The sequence below is a fragment of the Elephantulus edwardii genome, unplaced genomic scaffold (assembly GCF_000299155.1).
Source record: "Elephantulus edwardii isolate Elephantulus edwardi_28Jun2011 unplaced genomic scaffold, EleEdw1.0 scaffold00286, whole genome shotgun sequence".
Lineage (NCBI taxonomy): Eukaryota > Metazoa > Chordata > Mammalia > Macroscelidea > Macroscelididae > Elephantulus > Elephantulus edwardii.
Window position 1 is genome coordinate 1,869,913 of NW_006400036.1, and position 16,862 is coordinate 1,886,774.

The 16,862-nt window shown below is 42.7% G+C and overlaps 1 protein-coding gene and 1 pseudogene across 1 annotated transcript; one reads left to right on the top strand and one right to left on the bottom strand.

Moving 5' to 3' along the window:
* The first annotated feature begins 1,029 nt into the window (after positions 1-1,029).
* On the top strand, positions 1,030-1,559 carry LOC102868629 (polyubiquitin-C-like). The gene has a single exon (XM_006900500.1). It carries the CDS (start codon positions 1,030-1,032, stop codon positions 1,489-1,491), a length of 462 nt encoding a protein of 153 aa, XP_006900562.1. The 3' UTR covers positions 1,492-1,559.
* Positions 1,560-8,567: 7,008 nt separating this feature from the next.
* On the bottom strand, positions 8,568-9,194 carry LOC102869025 (annotated as a pseudogene).
* Between the last annotated feature and the right edge of the window lie 7,668 nt (positions 9,195-16,862).

Below are 16,862 nucleotides of genomic sequence, written 5' to 3' on the forward strand. Positions count from 1 at the left end.
TTCCGATGGGCTCCTCTTAATGGGTCTTTCTGGACTCACAGACTAATGACTCTGTCCTAGAACCAGCAGCCCTAATGCAGTGCCTGTAAAATCACTCAGAGAAATAGAGCACTATCGAAATACAGCACTACAGAAATAGGGCAGCAGTGTCAAAGAGCAAGTGATTTTATTTCAGCCCAGAGTTCAGCTCAGTTCTGGGAGCTAAGTTTATCTGCCCTATCGCCCACCTATCCCAGCCCCTGGCACATTTTAGAAGATGTTGCCATCTTTTTAAAAACATATATTCTGACCAGTGGATATGCCTGTGAAAGGTAAAGAAAATAATTTCCCAGAATGTCCTTGACCCAGAAACTGAAGGCAGCATCACCTGTCGTCAGCCGTTTGTGTGCAATCTGTCCTAGGCTGTCCCTTCTTTTCCTTAGCCTCGCCTGTTCTGAAAATTCATCAGGAACTCAATGATCACCTTTGTTACACACCTGACATTTCATATCTGGCCATGGTTGATATGAGATTTCCACAAACTTGGTCCTTGACAGCATAATGACAGGTAGGGATATCTTCTCAGACCTAAAGGGACTCAAAAGGTACTAACTGGGAACTACCTAGCAAGATTAATCACCGGTGATAAAGGCTTCCTGCGTGGCATGCCTTCTGATTATCAGAAATATATAGATTTTTTTTGTTGTATTGTTCATATCCTTAATGATTTATGAAGTGCTTTCAGAAGGAGTTGGCCCCGATGGCCTCTGTGCCCCTGGCCATGCCATGTGACCTACATAAGCACCAGGGCCCGGGGCCCACATATCTGACCTCAGCATATATGGTATATTTGTTAACTGCTAAGGGATTCTGTGGGTAACAACTTCAGAGCAAAGAGTCCAACTTTCTATCAGAAAGCAGTCTCAGCTCTAAGTGACAGGAGCAATTTGTTATGACTTCAGCATGAAAAGAGTTTAATGTGGAGATCCGTCGAGGTCAGAGTTCGGTTGCTGTTCCTTTTGTGCGCGCTGCTGCCTTCGCTACTTGGCAATGCAGATCTTTGTGAAGACCTTGACTGGCAAGACCATCACCCTCGAGGTCGGGCCCAGTGACACCATTGAGAATGTCAAGGCGAAGATCCAAGACAAGGAAGGCGTCCCCCCTGACCAGCAGAGGCTGATCTTTGCCGGGAAGCAGCTGGAAGATGGGTGCACCCTGTCTGACTACAACATCCAGAAAGAGTCCACCCTGCACCTGGTGCCTCGCCTGAGAGGGGGCATGCAGATCTTCGTCAAGACCCTGACCGGTAAGACCGTCACCCTTGAGGTTGAGCCCAGCGACACCATTGAGAATGTCAAGGCGAAGATCCAAGACAAGGAAGGCATCCCCCCTGACCAGCAGAGGCTGATCTTTGCCAGGAAGCAGCTGGAAGATGGGCGCACCCTGTCTGACTACAACATCCAGAAGGAGTCCACTCTGCACTTGGTCCTGCACTTGAGGGGTGGTGTGTAACTTTCCCTCTCTTACGCTATCAAGAAATTTCATTGCACTTTCTTTGAATAAAGTTGTTACATTCCCAAGAAAAAAAAAGAAAAAGAGTTTAATGTAAGGATATCTAATCCCTTAGGGGGTAGAAGAATCAGTGAGTAGGCTGGAGAATCAGGCTAGAAAGTAGAGAGGTGTCACAGGTAGGTGCAAGTAGAAGAAGTGTAACCAGGGCCATGCCAGAGCAGCCCATGGAGCTCTGTACATCCTACAGCCTCTGTACATCCTATCAGCTTGATCTGCTGGTGCAAGACACCAGTGGTTATAGCCATCAACAGTGCAGCCGTTGGTGACCCTGGAAAAGGATTGGGCTGATACCACTCCTTTTGTCACTAAGCATCACAGGCTTAAAACCATAGCACTGCTTGGCTGGCTGCACACGAGCTGGCAGAGGGGCCGGGGAATACCAATATTTTGTCCTTTCCTCTTGCCAAGGCTCAGAAGGGAAAGAATCCTTTGACTGTAAGAAACAGGTTCAGGTGCTGGGCAGCTAAAACTAGTAGTTACGCAGCTATAGGAGAAACGAAGTGCTGGTATGTGTGAGGTTCAGGGGTTGAACCTTGAACACATGTTGTGTGAAAGAAGTCCGTCACAAACCACAAATACGATCCCACTAATGTGAAATAGACAAATGTGTGGAGGCATTTCTTATTCTCAGTTACCACAGAGATGGGAAGGAAGGGGGAAAAGGACACTGAGGTTCTGTTAGTGGTTGTAGAAGAATTTGGAAAAGGATAATTAATAAAGGTGGTTGTAAAACATGGGGAACATAATGTTGCCGAATTATAGATGTAAAAATCATTGTTTTATATATGTTTATGATAGTAAGATAATAGCTGGCATCACCCTAAACTCCCAGCCCTTCTGGGAGGTTTCCAGAGATCGACAGCATCTTCCTGAGCTCCTCATAATGAACAGCATAGCCTTCCTCAGGCCCAGCTACCAAAATGATGAAAGGTACACACAGCAGAGTTTTCAACACTTGTAGGCATGGGAAGCTATGCCACTGTGCAGGTCACACGCCAAGAAGCCAGGTGTGGCTTTACCTCAAGGGGCCATAGGCATATAATTTGGTCTCAGTTCTTTATAAAGCCATGCAACTGGATTCTGATTCCTCAAACACTTACGGATGTTACTTCCTATTCACAACAACTTGGGATGGAAGCATTAATTCCCCTTACTCTACAGTTAGGACCTATATATCATCGCTGAGTTGAGGCCAGCTCGCAGTCAACCTGGATATCGGGGCAGCGCTGTCCCATAGGGTTTCTGGGGACAGCTTTACAGGATCAGCTGCCTCCTCCTTCTCCCACAGAACGTACAGTGACTTTGAGCCACCAGCCTTTTAGTTAGTAGCCTAGTTCCTAACCACAGTGGTACCAGAATGCCCTACAGTCAGGATAAATGAGGCTGATTAACAGGAGAGCTATGATTCCAACTCAAGTCTTTTGCTTAAAAGCTTACAGAGAAAAAAAAAAATTTCAATCATTCAGACTCATTTTGTTTTATATAGCATTCATTATAATATACACACTGTAATCACATTTTCCCCACCTGCTTTCTAAGATTTATCCTTGGGGAAATGATTGCTTTTTTGACCTAATGTTGTGTTGTTATGTGCTGTTGAGTCAACTGTGACTCATAGAGACCCTATAAACAATAGCCCTGAACCTTGTCCTGTCCTGAGTCAACCTCACCATCTCTGACACACCTGTTCCCATTGCCACAGTCCCTGTGTCAGTACATCTCATCTAGGTCTTTCTCTCATGCACTGACCTTCTACCTTTCCAAGCTTGATACCCTTCTCCAAGGACTGGTCCCTCCTGGCAACATGCCCAAAGTTTGTAAGGCAGAGTTTGAAAATCCTTGCCTCCGAGGAACAACTGGGTTTCACCCTCTTTAGGGCAGACCTGTTTGTTCTCTTGGAAGTCCATAGTGTATGTTCAATACTCTTCTCCATCACCACAACTCAAAGGCATCACTTCTCATGACATCCTTAGCCATTGTCCAGCTCTGATTCATAGCAAGCAATTGAGAAGACTGTGGTCTGAATCAGGTGCACCTTAGTCTCCAGACTGATATTACTGTTTTTTAGCACTCTGGAGAGGTCCCTGAGAGTAGACTTTTTTAAAGCAACTCATCTTTGGATTTTCTGACTGCTGGTGCCAAGAATGTTGATTGTGGATCTGAACTAGATGAAATTGTTCACAACCTCATCCCCCCGCCCCCTCACATCTATCAAGATACCACCAGTTGGCCTGGTGGTGAGAATCTTTGTTTTCTTTATGTTGAGATGCAATCTATATTGAAGACTGCAGACCTGGACCATTCTGCCTGGAGCTCTTGGTCACCTTCTTGGTCTGTCTGTTCTTTGACTGAAAGTTTAGTCATGGATGCAAGTTTTGTTCCAGGTTTGAAGGCCAACTAAGGACCCTAGTCCTGTGGGTTCCACCAGTCTATGTTAGATCAGTAAACCTGGCCTTTTTATAAAGGTTTGGAGTTCTGTCCCACATTTCCTCTTGTCTGCCCAGTGGTAGTCAGGCACCAGCTGGTTCTTCTTTTGGAAGCTGAGATTCCTGTGGCCCACTTGCCCTTGGGACTCATTGTTTCTGTGTGTCTTTGCTTTTCCTCTGTATTCTTTGTTCTGGACACAGAGAGAAAAACAGCTGCAGTTCAGATGGCTGATCACAGGCTTTAAGACCTCAGTCACTGCTCACTGAAATAGAGTATAAAACATTGCCTTGTGAACTGCGCCTTCCCAATTATCAGCTCTTTGAATCTAAAGTTCCACTTTCTTTATACCATATTACTCCCTGCACCAGGGGCTCATGGCCACATTCCCTGAAAAAAAGTCCTTTACTCCCATCAGGTTGCTTCTGACTCATGAGTTCAAACCAGTAACCTTTTGGTTCACAACCGACTGTCTTGAACACAGTGCCACCAAAGTTCCTTTTAATCCAGCGTATCCAAACTGCTATCATTTCAACATGTAAGAAGCAGTCAGTTGAAAACAAAACGACTTTGCTTTTCACGCCTACAAACTGTGTTTCAGGAACTAGTGGCTTGGTGACCTCCAAACACCAGCTCTTTTAATTAAGAAAACAAACAAACTTAGAAGATTTTCTTTTGTGTGGAAGTGTAATTGTGGGTGTGTACTTGAACAACTGAATTTGCTTCCCCTTCTAGGAACACTTCACCTTCTCCTCTGATCCCTCAGTGTTCCCTCCACAGTGTGGGCTTACAGCCTGCCTCTCTCCCCGCCTTGTCCTCCTCACCCAGCAGGAATCAGAGCTCACATTTGGTGTCTCTGTGTGTTCTCACCCTTCTAGTTCTCTTTCTGCCACCTGCTCTAGCCCTGGATGTCGTCCTTGTGTCTAACTCCTTGAATGCCAGCTCCTAGCACCCCCTCCTCTGCCATCAAAGCGGCTGGTACTGGCTCTACTTCCATACTATCTTTGTCTGAGAACATTCTGGAGTGACAAGCGCCTTTATCTCTTTTCTTACTTTTTCTACACTGGGGTGTGTGTGTGTGTGTGTGTGTGTGTGTGTGTGTGTGAGAGAGAGAGAGAGAGAGAGAGAGAGAGAGAGAGAGAGAGAGAGAGAGATTTCTCTCTCCTCGTCCTAGTTCCCAGAGAAACTGCCCAGGTGACCTGCACAGAGAAGACCCTCAGCTCTCTAGCCTCTAGCATCTTCTCCAACACCATCTTTCTCCTTGGCTGATCCTAACATGATTTTAAAGTATATTTTTAAAATATTTCTGATGTTTATAAAATACAGTATTATTTGACATGTTTTTAATTAAAAAATTTTAAAAAACACCCACAAAACAATCCCACCAACCAACAGTACAACCCAACATAGCTCTGGAACAAAATATAGCTCATTTTAAAGACACACACACACACACACCCTCCTCAATAAGGAATTGAACTGTTTTTTATTGCTTTGTAGCCCTTAATTGGCTTTCCCCCCCCTAAAGCTTTTGGATTTTTTTTCCCTTTTCCCTTCTCATCCCCCTCTCTATTTTGAACCCAGAGAAGGAGAAATTTCCATGGTTTATTAGTTCATTAGCTGCTAGAAGAAATAATTGATCTGTCAACCCAAAGGATTTATAAGGATTTGGCTCACCGAATTCCTGAAAGCACTAGCATAGGTTCTGTCTCAAAAGAAAAGGTTTCAGAACGGGCTTCCTTGTAACTTGTTACAAGATAAAAATTAGCATCTCTCTAGTGAGGAAAGGGCCCCGTTTTTTAAGATCCTCTCAATCTTCAGGGACTATAGCTGCAGTATTTGTACATATGTCTGAAGTAATTGGAAATGCATTTCCCCCACAAGAACAGATTCTAAATATTATAAAGCTTTTGGTTTCTTTCAGTGCTGTTTTTCTTGCAAAAAGGGATGAAACGCAACTGCCTCAAACCTCAAATGAGTTTTGTTTTTTTCAAGTGAATGTACCCAAATAGGGTTTGGTTCCCAAAGGAAAGAATGACTGCGAAGCTAACAGACCCATCATGAGCCATCCCTGCCCTCTGAAATGGCCTCTCCCTCCGCTCCTTACAATGCAGGACTAAGGCCCCAAGCAAGGGTCCAAGAGAACTCTGGACAAGAAATATACAATGGAGTGGGATAAATTTCTTTAGCATAAATAGCAGTCTCCAAGGGTGACTGGTGTGAATGGATTCCTGCTGTGAGGGTCTCTGCCTGCAGAGCAGATCTGTGGCTTTAAGAGCTGTGGTCCCACCCCCCTGGGCTGGGGAAGTGCGCAGTCTCCCTGCTGGGCCGGGTCCACAGGCCCCCTGTGGGCCTCCTCTTTCCTTTCAAGCTGTGAGTCCTAAGGAACTCGGTGACAGCTCCTCTTTCATTCTGCTGAGCAAATCCTTGAGCTGTTCCTAGTGCTTTCAAAAGGAAAATATAAGACATTTCACTTATTCTGTCCAGCAGCAGAGCTGCCCTCTGCTAAGACCCCGGGTTATTCCGTCTGGCCATCAGCCTTGGGGAGATTTCCCACTTTGTGGTGATTTGTAGTGGACAGTCCCGAGATGACTGCTAACACTTCCTGCATCCTTTCTGCCCCGCCCTGTGGACCCCAGCCAGGTGTCTGTGCCCTTGGACTGTGTGCAGCCATTCCATGTCTGGTTAATCCAGGGACTAATAAAATAAGACTAATACAGAGGAGCACATCTGGTAGTACATGTTAAGTGCTAGTTTCTTGCTCTTCCTGAGCCAAACACTTTTGATTTCAGAGTAAATGTTTATTTTGTAAATCATTTAACATAATCAAATTATACATGCACATGGAGTTACATAAACTCAGCAGACCCCTGCTATGTCCCTCCTTATTCCTTGTCTTGATCCCAGAGTCAATCCCTTTGAACCTTTTTTTATTGTACTTCTTTCTTCTGGTGATTGCTTCTAAATTACTACATTATATGTTTGTACGATTACTTTTTTGATTCTTCAACATTGTTCATACGGCTGCTCATTTCCCATTGAGTCAGCCTCATATTAATAATGAAATGTTGCCTGGTTTGGTGGCATCTTCAGGTCACTTAGAAGCCATTCCATCCTTCAAGAATCTCACTGACTTTGTATTCTTTGCTTCAGTGTTTGGCAGTTTATAATTTTAAATCAGCCTTTTTAATTTCCTTACATGTCCACCTGCCTTTTGTTGTTGTTTTCCCTAATAGGAGGCATAGATGCTGGAGTCCAGAAGCCTCTTCTCCCACTCTGGGTGGAATTTGGACTGTAATTATTGATTATGTCATACAAACTACTGTGTTTTCTCTGTTGTATAATGTTTGACTTTATAGGTATTGATAATTTTTGTTTCTTTTGTTTGGTTTTCAGTGTACTTACAGGCAGTTCCCCCCCAAAAAATATGTCAACATCTTTATAAAGTTATTTGCAACACTGTTTTCCACATGGGAATATTAATCAGATAATTTATGAAAGTATTTATTTATAATTTGGTTTATTTCTATCACTTATTAAAAACTTGTTTTATTGGTTTTAGACAGGAGAACTGCCTTCTAGACCCCTTGTACTCCTTTCTAAATGGTTATTTTTTCCCCTTGGACTTCTTAGATTTCTTGTCATCCTGATATTTTCTAGACATTCTTATCCAGCATTCTTATACTTTTTCTCTGATCTTATATTTTCTTTAATCTCATTTTCTTTAAAAAAAACCCAACCAAACAAAAAACCCCCACTCTCCTTTTATTCAACTGTATCTACAACTTTTTTTAGAAAGGATCAAGAGTGATATGCCTTGTAAATACTTGCATGCATAAAAATGTTTTAATTCATGCTTAATTGGTAGTTTAGCTGTGTATTATTGTTCTTATTGTTCTTTTTATGAGCCATCAAGTCACCTGTGACTCATAACGATCCCATGTTCAACAGCTCTGAAGGCTGCCCTGTGCTGAGCCAGTGTCACTAACTCCGACACACCTACCCCCGTTGCCCTAATTACTATATCAGTCCATCTCATCCTGGGTCTTCCTCTCCTGCAGTATCCCTCTACCATTCCGAGCATTATGTCCTTCTCCAAAGATCTGCCCCTCCTGGCCACATGCCCAAAATCCTAGACTCCAAGGAGAGACTTGGTTTTACCCTCTCCCGGGCAGACCTGTTTGCTTTCTTGGTAGTCCATGTATGTTCAAGACTTTTCTCCAGTACCACAACTCAAAAGCATCAATTCTTTTGTCATCCTTAGTATAATTGTCCAGCTCTCTGATGCATAGCAAGTACATAATTGTGTATTAGTGTCTGATACTATCAAGCATTGTTGTTGAGAAGTCTGATGCTGGTCTGATCCTTATTCGTTGGTTTCTGACTTATTTTTTAAAAATTTTCATTTCTTTTTTGTTGCCATTTCATTTGTTTTTCACCCTGAAAATTTCTAGAGTTCTCCCCCCCCCCCCCCCAACGCACCCCCTGTTGCCATTCTGAAATATCTAAATATCTGATTGTGGGTATTTTACTTTTTTTTTTTTTTAGAATAAACACCTTTATTAATACATATGCTAAAATGAGAGGGAGATTTATTTGCCTTTCCGTGCCTTGATTTTCCTCAGGTAGAATTCCAACTCCTTGCCCTCTAGCACATAACCATCTGCGCGGCCACACTGGCCTGGCCGGGAAGCAATACATGCAAGAAGCTTGCCCTGTTGGAACTGCTCCTCTAGAAGACTGCTGATTTTTGCATTCTTTTTCCTTTCATCGTATTTTTTCTGAGTTCTCTTTGATCGCTTTTTGTTTAAAATCTCTTCCTCCTCAGGAGTCAGCTTAGCCCCCTTCTTGCGACCCAGGGGTAGCGCATAGTGGGACTCATACCACTGGCGGTATGGTATACTGTCAATGAGCACGATGCGGTTCTTCACGAGGGTCTTGGTTCGGACCAGTTCATTATTGGAGGCGTTGTAGACAACATCAATTATCCTTGTTTTGCGAGTACAACATTCAGAGCCCCAGGAGAAGTTCCCCACATTCAGTCTTAGGGCACGGTACTTCTTGTTGCCTCCTCTCACACGAACTGTGTGTGTACGTCGGGGGCCAATCTTAGTGTTGGCAGCCGGGCGTCCCAGCTCATACTTTCGCTTCTTGTGGTAGGGCTTTCTCTTGCCTCCGGTCTTGCGGTGCTTGTGCCAGTTGTCCCGGGAGATGCCCATTGCTCCGCGCTGCCTGGAAAGAGGGGTATTTTACTTTCATAAAGTTCTTTCTTATTCTTAATTCTTTTAAATGAATCTTGTCCTTTTTTTTATAGGTACAATATTTTCTTTAAATCTCTTCAAGGATACTCGCCTTTGGGGTTTTATTCTGATTTAAATCTTTCAGTATTTTGGTTTAAGTTCTCTTCTGTTATCAAAGTTATTTCAGTATCTTCCAAAGTTAGTTTTTCTATTTGTATATCACATGTTCTTGATGTTGTACTTTCTCAAAGATCCAGTCATTACCATTGAGTCAGAATTGATTCATACTGACTCTGCAGCAGGTGTTTGGGGCCTATAAGTTACACAGGAGGGGACTGCCCATCTTTCCCTGTTTCTCAGAGGGGCTGGTGGAGTTGAACCACCTTTGGGTTAGCAGAGTTAACTCTTCACAAACTGTGCCACCAGAGGTGCTTTAGCCTTTGTTTAAATGGTTGATGACTCTTGAGGGTTAATTCATTGGGACTGACTGATATAGTGACAACCCTCTTTTGCCAGGTTCATGGAGGATACTCCCTCTTCTAGTCTGCCTCAAAGCAGAGGGCTCAGGTTAAGACAGCAACACCCAACCAGCAGTTCTAGAGACCAAGAGGTAGCTTGTTGAACTCTTTCAGAGGAAATACTGCAGCTTCAGGTTGCCTTGTGGTTTTGTCAGTTCATAAATAGATGGGTGCCTGCAAAGATCTCCAATGGATTCTCCTGTTTCCAGCCCCATTTCTCACTCTTACTGTCTCTAAGTCTGGACTCTTTCAGGGATGGTGCTTGGCCACTTGGCGCCCTCTTCAGTTCGGGCTCCCCTATTCCACTATCCTCTTTCTGTCTTCCAAAAACCTGGAAGATCCCCCTTTTATTATGATTCCTCTCCAGTTCTCATCTTTTATTTTTTTTCCTTCAGAACTATAACGTTTTTATTCTTCTTATCCTCTTTATATCTTCTCTAGAGGGAGAGGATATAAACACTTGAACAGAGTTCATTGTCTTAAACCAAAGCTTTTCCAGAGTAAATCTAATTTCATATCCTTTCGTGCGTTTCATCTGCCCAGTATTTCATACAAAAATCCAATAGACAGACATTTTTAGTAAGACAATGTTCAGGCCCATCCACATGGCCCAGACAACATCTGGATTTAGATAAGTGAGTAAGCATTTTTTGCATATGTACTACAACAGACAGTAAAGATGTGAAAGATATACTCCAAACTCATTCTCTAGTAAAAACCCCACACAAAATAGTATAAGGCCCAGAATTTAAGACATTTTTAGAGGTTTGACATTTGATTACAATGAGACTCAAGCAGATGGGCTGGCCACCTGGTAATCTTATTCCTCACAGACATTGGAAATCTTCAAATGACATCATGAAAATCATGTACTCATTCATTCTTTCTGGGAGTTGAGAAGAGCACAAAAGTCGGTCGGATATATACCATGTGTCAAGGAGCTTAGGTCCATTGAGGAGCTAAGACACACATATAAATTATTTTTTAAATAAGAGGCAAAAAGAATCAACGGTATATAAGAGGCAAAAGTAAGCTGCCATGGGAATGTAAAGTAAAGGAAGAGATGGCATCTCATAAGTATGTGCAAAATAAAGGAAATGAAATCAGGCTCATTGAAAAATGACTCATTGAGAAAGGTGGAGAGATAAGGAGGTATGAAGGTGAGGAGAGTAACATCAGGTGGACAGAGCTCTGTGAGTATAGGCTGGAAGTTGTATGGGTGAGTCCAGGGCACACAGAGAACTTTCTCTTGACTGGAACTGTGATCTCAAGGATGCTCACAGTATTTCAGGGATGCCATCATCAAGTAACACTCTTTCCCAGAGCATTGCTTCCAGCTCTTACTTGATTTTTCTCTGGCAGCGGGTTTTTCTTCCACAAGGTTAATATTTCAGGGCCCCTTTGCCCCATCAAAAGCCAGCTTCCTCTCCCCTTCTCCCAGCACCATGCCACCCAGTTCTTCTGCTCTCCTGTAGTGTCCATGGCTCCATTCCCGCTCCATCATTGCTAGTGGTGGTTAGGACTTTTGGTTGGCTTCCATTTCAGCCACTTCAATCCTCTTTTAACTTCCCTCAGTGTGTTACAGGGCTTAGAAAGTGTAAAGATCCATTTTGCAAGGATTTCACATGTGATTTAATGTCCTCCTTTAAGTCTTGGAAGTGACCAGAGTGGCAAGGAGGGGGTGTAAGCAACACGTGGGGAGACCAGCATCTCTGGCGACCTGGTGGTAAGAGTGTTTGGCTCTGTGGGAACTTGAGCAGAGATGCATCCAGTCTGACTGGCACGTGGAGCATGTGGCAGGAGGCCGCAGCCGGAAGTGTTTCTGCTGAAACAGCTCTGTCAGTCCCAGATCTCTACCTCCCAGACCTATCGTTACAGCTGTAAGCCCTGTTAAAATAAAAGTAAATAAGTTCATGAAGTCTTCTTTTGCCTAAAATAGAGAGGATATATCTTGTCATCTTTAACTCCTGATTGTGTTTTGACTTTCTCGTTATCCACCCAAGTGACTGACTTAGTTGGTAGGGACTTGTGCTGTCAACCCCAAAGTAGATAGGTCGAATCCACCAGATGATCTGAGGAAGAAAGATGGGTTCCTTCTTACTTCCAATCTTCTCCTTTGTGATTTACAACCTTGGAAAACTCCCTGGAAGCTCAGCTCTCAGTCGGTTCCAACTTGACAGCAATGAGTTGAGTCATCACTATCTTTTCAGAAGCTTTTGATATTTAATTCACAGTCGCCCTTTTCACCCATTTCTGTGCCACCATACTATGTTGTTGTTGATTGCCTTCAAGTTGAGCACGACTCATAGTGACCCTATGAACAAAAGGCCTGAAGCCCCTCTACAACTATCAACATTTAACAAAGTTTATAGTTTCTAGAGGCATGTTGTTTAGGAAATGGATGCCACTCCTGCTTCCAAACCTGTCACAGTATGTTATTGTTGTTATGTGTTGTTAAGTCATCTACAATGCATAACGACCCTATCTATGTACAGCAGGTCTGAACTCTTCCTTGTCCTGAGCTGATTTCACTAATTCTGACACATCAACCCTCATTGCCCCAGTTACTGTATCAATCCATCTCATTCAGTGTCTTTCTCTCCTGTGCTGTCTGTCCACCCTTCTAAGCATGATGTCCTTTCCAAGGACCAATCTCTCCTGCCCATGTGCCTAAAGTAAGTGAGGCAGAGATTCAAAATCATAGACTCAAAGGAAAGATGTGGCTTCACCCCATCCAAAACAGACCTATTTGTTTTCTTAGCAGTCCATGGTATGTTCAGGACTCTTCTCCAGCACCAAAACTTGAAGGCATCTATTCTTCTGTCATCCTTAGTCATTGTCCAACTCTTTGAAGCATAACATGTAATTGAGAATAACATGGCCTGGATTAGGTACACTTTTGTATCTAGACTAACATCATTACTCTTCAGCACTCTGGAGAAGTCGACAGTAGATTTTCCCAGTGCAATTTGTCTTTTGATTTCCTGATGGCTGGTGTTAATAGTGTTGATTGTGGATCTGAGCAAGCTGTAATCGCTAACAGTATCAATCTCTTCTCCATCTATTATGTTGCTGCCAACTGGCCCAGTGGTGAGAATCTTTGTCTTCAATCTTTGTCTTGTTGAGCTTCAATCTATATTGAAGACTACAGTCCTTGATGTTTTTCAGCAAGAGCTTCAGGTCTTCTTCAGTTGGAGCAAGCAAGGTTGTGTCATCTGCATATCATAGGTTGTTAATAAGTCTTCCTCCAATCTTGATGCCACACTCCTCCTCATAAAGCCCTGCCTCCCCAGTGATCTGTTCTGCATACAGATTGATAAGGTATAGGGACAGGATGCCTCCCTCACACACTCCTTTCCTGATTTTGAACCATGCAGTGTTTCCTTGCTCTGTTCTGAGGATTGCTTCTTGGTCCAAGTATAAGTCTCATGTAAGCCCAGTCAAGTGTTCTGAGATTCCCACTTTCCTCATGGTTAGCCACAATTTATTGTGATCCACACACTCAAATGCCTTTGCATAGTCAGTGAAACACAGAGACATTCCTCTGGTACTGTCTCTTTACTGCCAAGATCTATCTGACATTGGCAGTAGTGTCCATAGTGCCATGACCTCTTCTAAACCCAGCTTGTATTTCTGGTAGTTCTCTGTCAATGTACTGTTCAAGCCTTTTCTGGCTAATCTTCAAGAGGGTTTTACTAGTGTGTGATATTAGTGATATTGTTCGATAATTTTCACACTCTGTTGGGTCACCTTATTTTGAAATGGGAATAAATATGGATCTCTTCCAGTCAGTTGGTCAAGTAGTTGTCCTCCAGATTTCTTGGCACAACTTGGTGAGCACATGCAGAGCAGCATCTGTTTGCTGAAATACATCAATTGGTATTCCATTAATTCCTGGGGCTTTATTTTTTGCCAAGTCCTTCTGAGCAGCCTGCACTTCCTCCTTCATCACCATTGCCTCCTGATCATCTATTGTTTCTTGAAATTCTTCTGTGTCAGACAGTTCTTTTTAGCACAGTGACTCTGTCTACTCCTTCCGTCTTCTTTTAGTGCTTCCTGAATCATGCAGTATTCTGCCCTAGCATCCTGAAGCATTGCAGCTCGTGGATTGAATTTATTCTTCAGTTCTTTCAGCTTAAGAAATGTTGAGCAAGTATGAGTTTCCGACTCGAGCTCCTTGCACATTTCATTATAATATTTTGCCTTGTCTTCCCAAGCTACCCTTTGAAATCTTCTGTTCAGCTCCTTAACTTCTTGATTTCTTCCCTTTGCTTTGGCTTCTTGCTTATTGTACTCTAGTACAATATTCAGAGTCTCTTCTGACATCCATTTTGGTCATCTTTTTCCTTCTAATGACTTTTTGCATTCTTCATGAACAGTATTCTTGCTATCTTCCCACAGCTTATCTGGTCATTGTTCATTCGTGTCCAAGGCCTCAAACCTATTCCTGAGTTGGAATATACTGAAGGTCAAAGTTTGATTCCTGTGGATATGATTTGACCTTCTTTAGCTTTAATTTGAACTTGCATATGAGCAGTTCATCATCTGTTCCACAATCAGCACCTGGCCTAGTTTTCACTGCTGATATTGAAGTTCTCCAACGTTTCTTTCCACAGATGTAATCAGTCTGATTCCTTTGCATCCCATCAGGTGAAATCCATGTGTATAAACTGCGTTTATGTTTCATATGAAAGGTATTGGTTATGAATAAATCATTGATTGTACAGAATTCTGTCATTCTATCCCCAGCCTCATTTCTGTCACCAAGTCTGTATTTTCCGACTATAGATCCTTCTTCCTGGTTTCCAACTTTAGCATTCCAGTCACCTATTATTATTAATGCATCTTGGTTACATGTTTGACCGATTTCTGACTGCAACAGTTGATAAAAATCATCTCTTTCTTCCTCTTTGGCTCTACTTGTAAGTGCATAAATTGGAATGATAGTTGTAATAACAGGTCTTCCTTGTATGCATGTGGATATTATCCTGTCACTCACAATATTATATTTAAAGATTGATCTAGAAATGGCCTTTTTAACCATGAAAGCAACCCTGTTTTCCTCACCTTTTCATCTCCAGCGTAATAGATCATATTATCACGGGGTTCAAAATGTCCTATGCAAATCCATCTCATTTTGCTAATACCCAATATGTCAATATTTATGCATTCCATTTCTTTCTTTACAATGTCCAGTTTTCCTACATTTATGCTTCTCACATTCCATATACCAATTGTTAATTTCTTCTGACAACTGTTTCTCCTCCTTTGTGTTTCCAAATTTAAGGGCTCAACTTCAGTTGCCATATCTGTTAGTCTACTCTACGAGTGCTCTGCTGTACATAGGGTTTTCCAAGGCCAGTTACATTTGAGAAGGATGGCCAATCCTTCTTCCTAGTCTGTCTTAATTTGGATATTCACTGTTAAAAGAATATCTGACAGACAAACATTTTATCTACCAGATGAAAGACACTTCCCTTACATAACCAGTGCATTCACTGCCCATCTCCCCCTCCCAAGTATGTGTGACTTGTCTCTACCCTTTCCCTGCTACCTCCCCATTCCATTCTCCATTTCTTGTTGAGGAGGATGTAAGTCCAAATCCCGTGTATTAACTTCAGAGAAAGACTTTTGCTGGAGTCCATACTGAGGGAAGATCCTGGCCACAGAGCTTCTGCCAGCTTCTGTGACTTACTGTGTCTGTTTGCATTGCTGACACAATGTGATAGTTCCGAGGTCCAGAAAGGTCTTCTAGATCTGATACTATCGTGGTGTTTGTTTTCCCCAAGGGCCCAAAGTAGATTTGAGACTGAAGATCTCCTTTCAGGAAAGATGAGATTAAGGTAGCCTACATCCTTCTGGGAGAAAGGTGTCTGACGGAAGAAGATTGGAAAGAGCTCTCAGATCCCGTCTTGTGTGACTCTATGGGTTCCTGACGCTACTATGGAATGGGGGGCGGAGGAGGAAATCTTAGCTTTATGATATGTCGAATTCTGTAGTTTCTTAATGTATTTATTTTCAAGGCCATGCTGTTGGGTCCAGCATATTTGGACCTGTTCGTCTCTAAAACCCAAGGGCTAAAGTTCTATCTCTGATCTGGCCTCCTGTCATCCCTCCACTCCCACTTCATTTCTATTTGTTCTTTGACTCTGAATGACCTCCGGTTTCCCAGTCCTTTCCTTTTCTAGTGTATCAGCCTCACCTGTTTGCCTTTTCTATAAGCCTTCAACCAGTGGGTACATAGTCAACCTTCACCAGTCATCAGTTTCTTCACTCCTTTGACCTATGCATTTTTTGCCTCTTGTGCTGTTCTTCAAAATATTCTGTGCTTGCATAGTTTTCTCCTCTATAGTTAATAATAAGACTATAATAGAGGACAACATTTATAAAAGGAGGCTCCGGTGGCTTAATGGTAAGGAGTTGCTCTTCCAACACAATGGCAGATGGTGCAAGTCCATCAGCTGCTTCACCAGAAAAAGATGAGCAGTCTCCTCCCATGTGAGTTACTGCCTCTCAAAACCAGCTGGAGAGTCAGCTATGAGTTGGTTCTGATTCAAAGATACATAACAACAACACTTATACAGTGATTGCTGTGTATCGGACACTTTCCCAAGTATTTTAATCCTCACAGCGTTCAGTGAGATGGGCACAGTTAATGTCCACATGTTACAGATTAAGACACCAACACACAGACAGGTTGGGTGATTTGCCCAAGATTACCCAGCTAGGTAGTGGTGAAGCTGCGATTCAGGTTGTCCATATTCTTACCAGCTACTTTCCTGCTACTTTCATCAAAATTCACATGGGAATGCCAACATAGCTATCTTCGCCTAATATTAGAAGTGAGGCTCCCTACAATTTCAACTATAAACATTAGCTGTTATACCTATTTAATCATTACTGACAAATTCATAGCTTAATGGAACCAAAAAAGACAAACCCATTGCCATGGATGAGGTCTGGCTCACAGCATCCCAGGGCTTCCAAGGCCATGCATCTTAATGGGAGCTGCTGGAGGGTTCGAATCCCTCACTCTTTAAGTCAGCAGCTTGACCTGTCATATGTAATGCCACCGAAGCTCCTTTAGGGTTAAATGTTGTTAAAAGCTCTCGAGTTGACTGCAACTCAT

Excerpts from the sequence above, each read along its gene's own strand:
- LOC102868629 (XM_006900500.1), top strand. The coding sequence starts at position 1,030 with ATGCAGATCTTTGTGAAGACCTTGACTGGCAAGACCATCACCCTCGAG.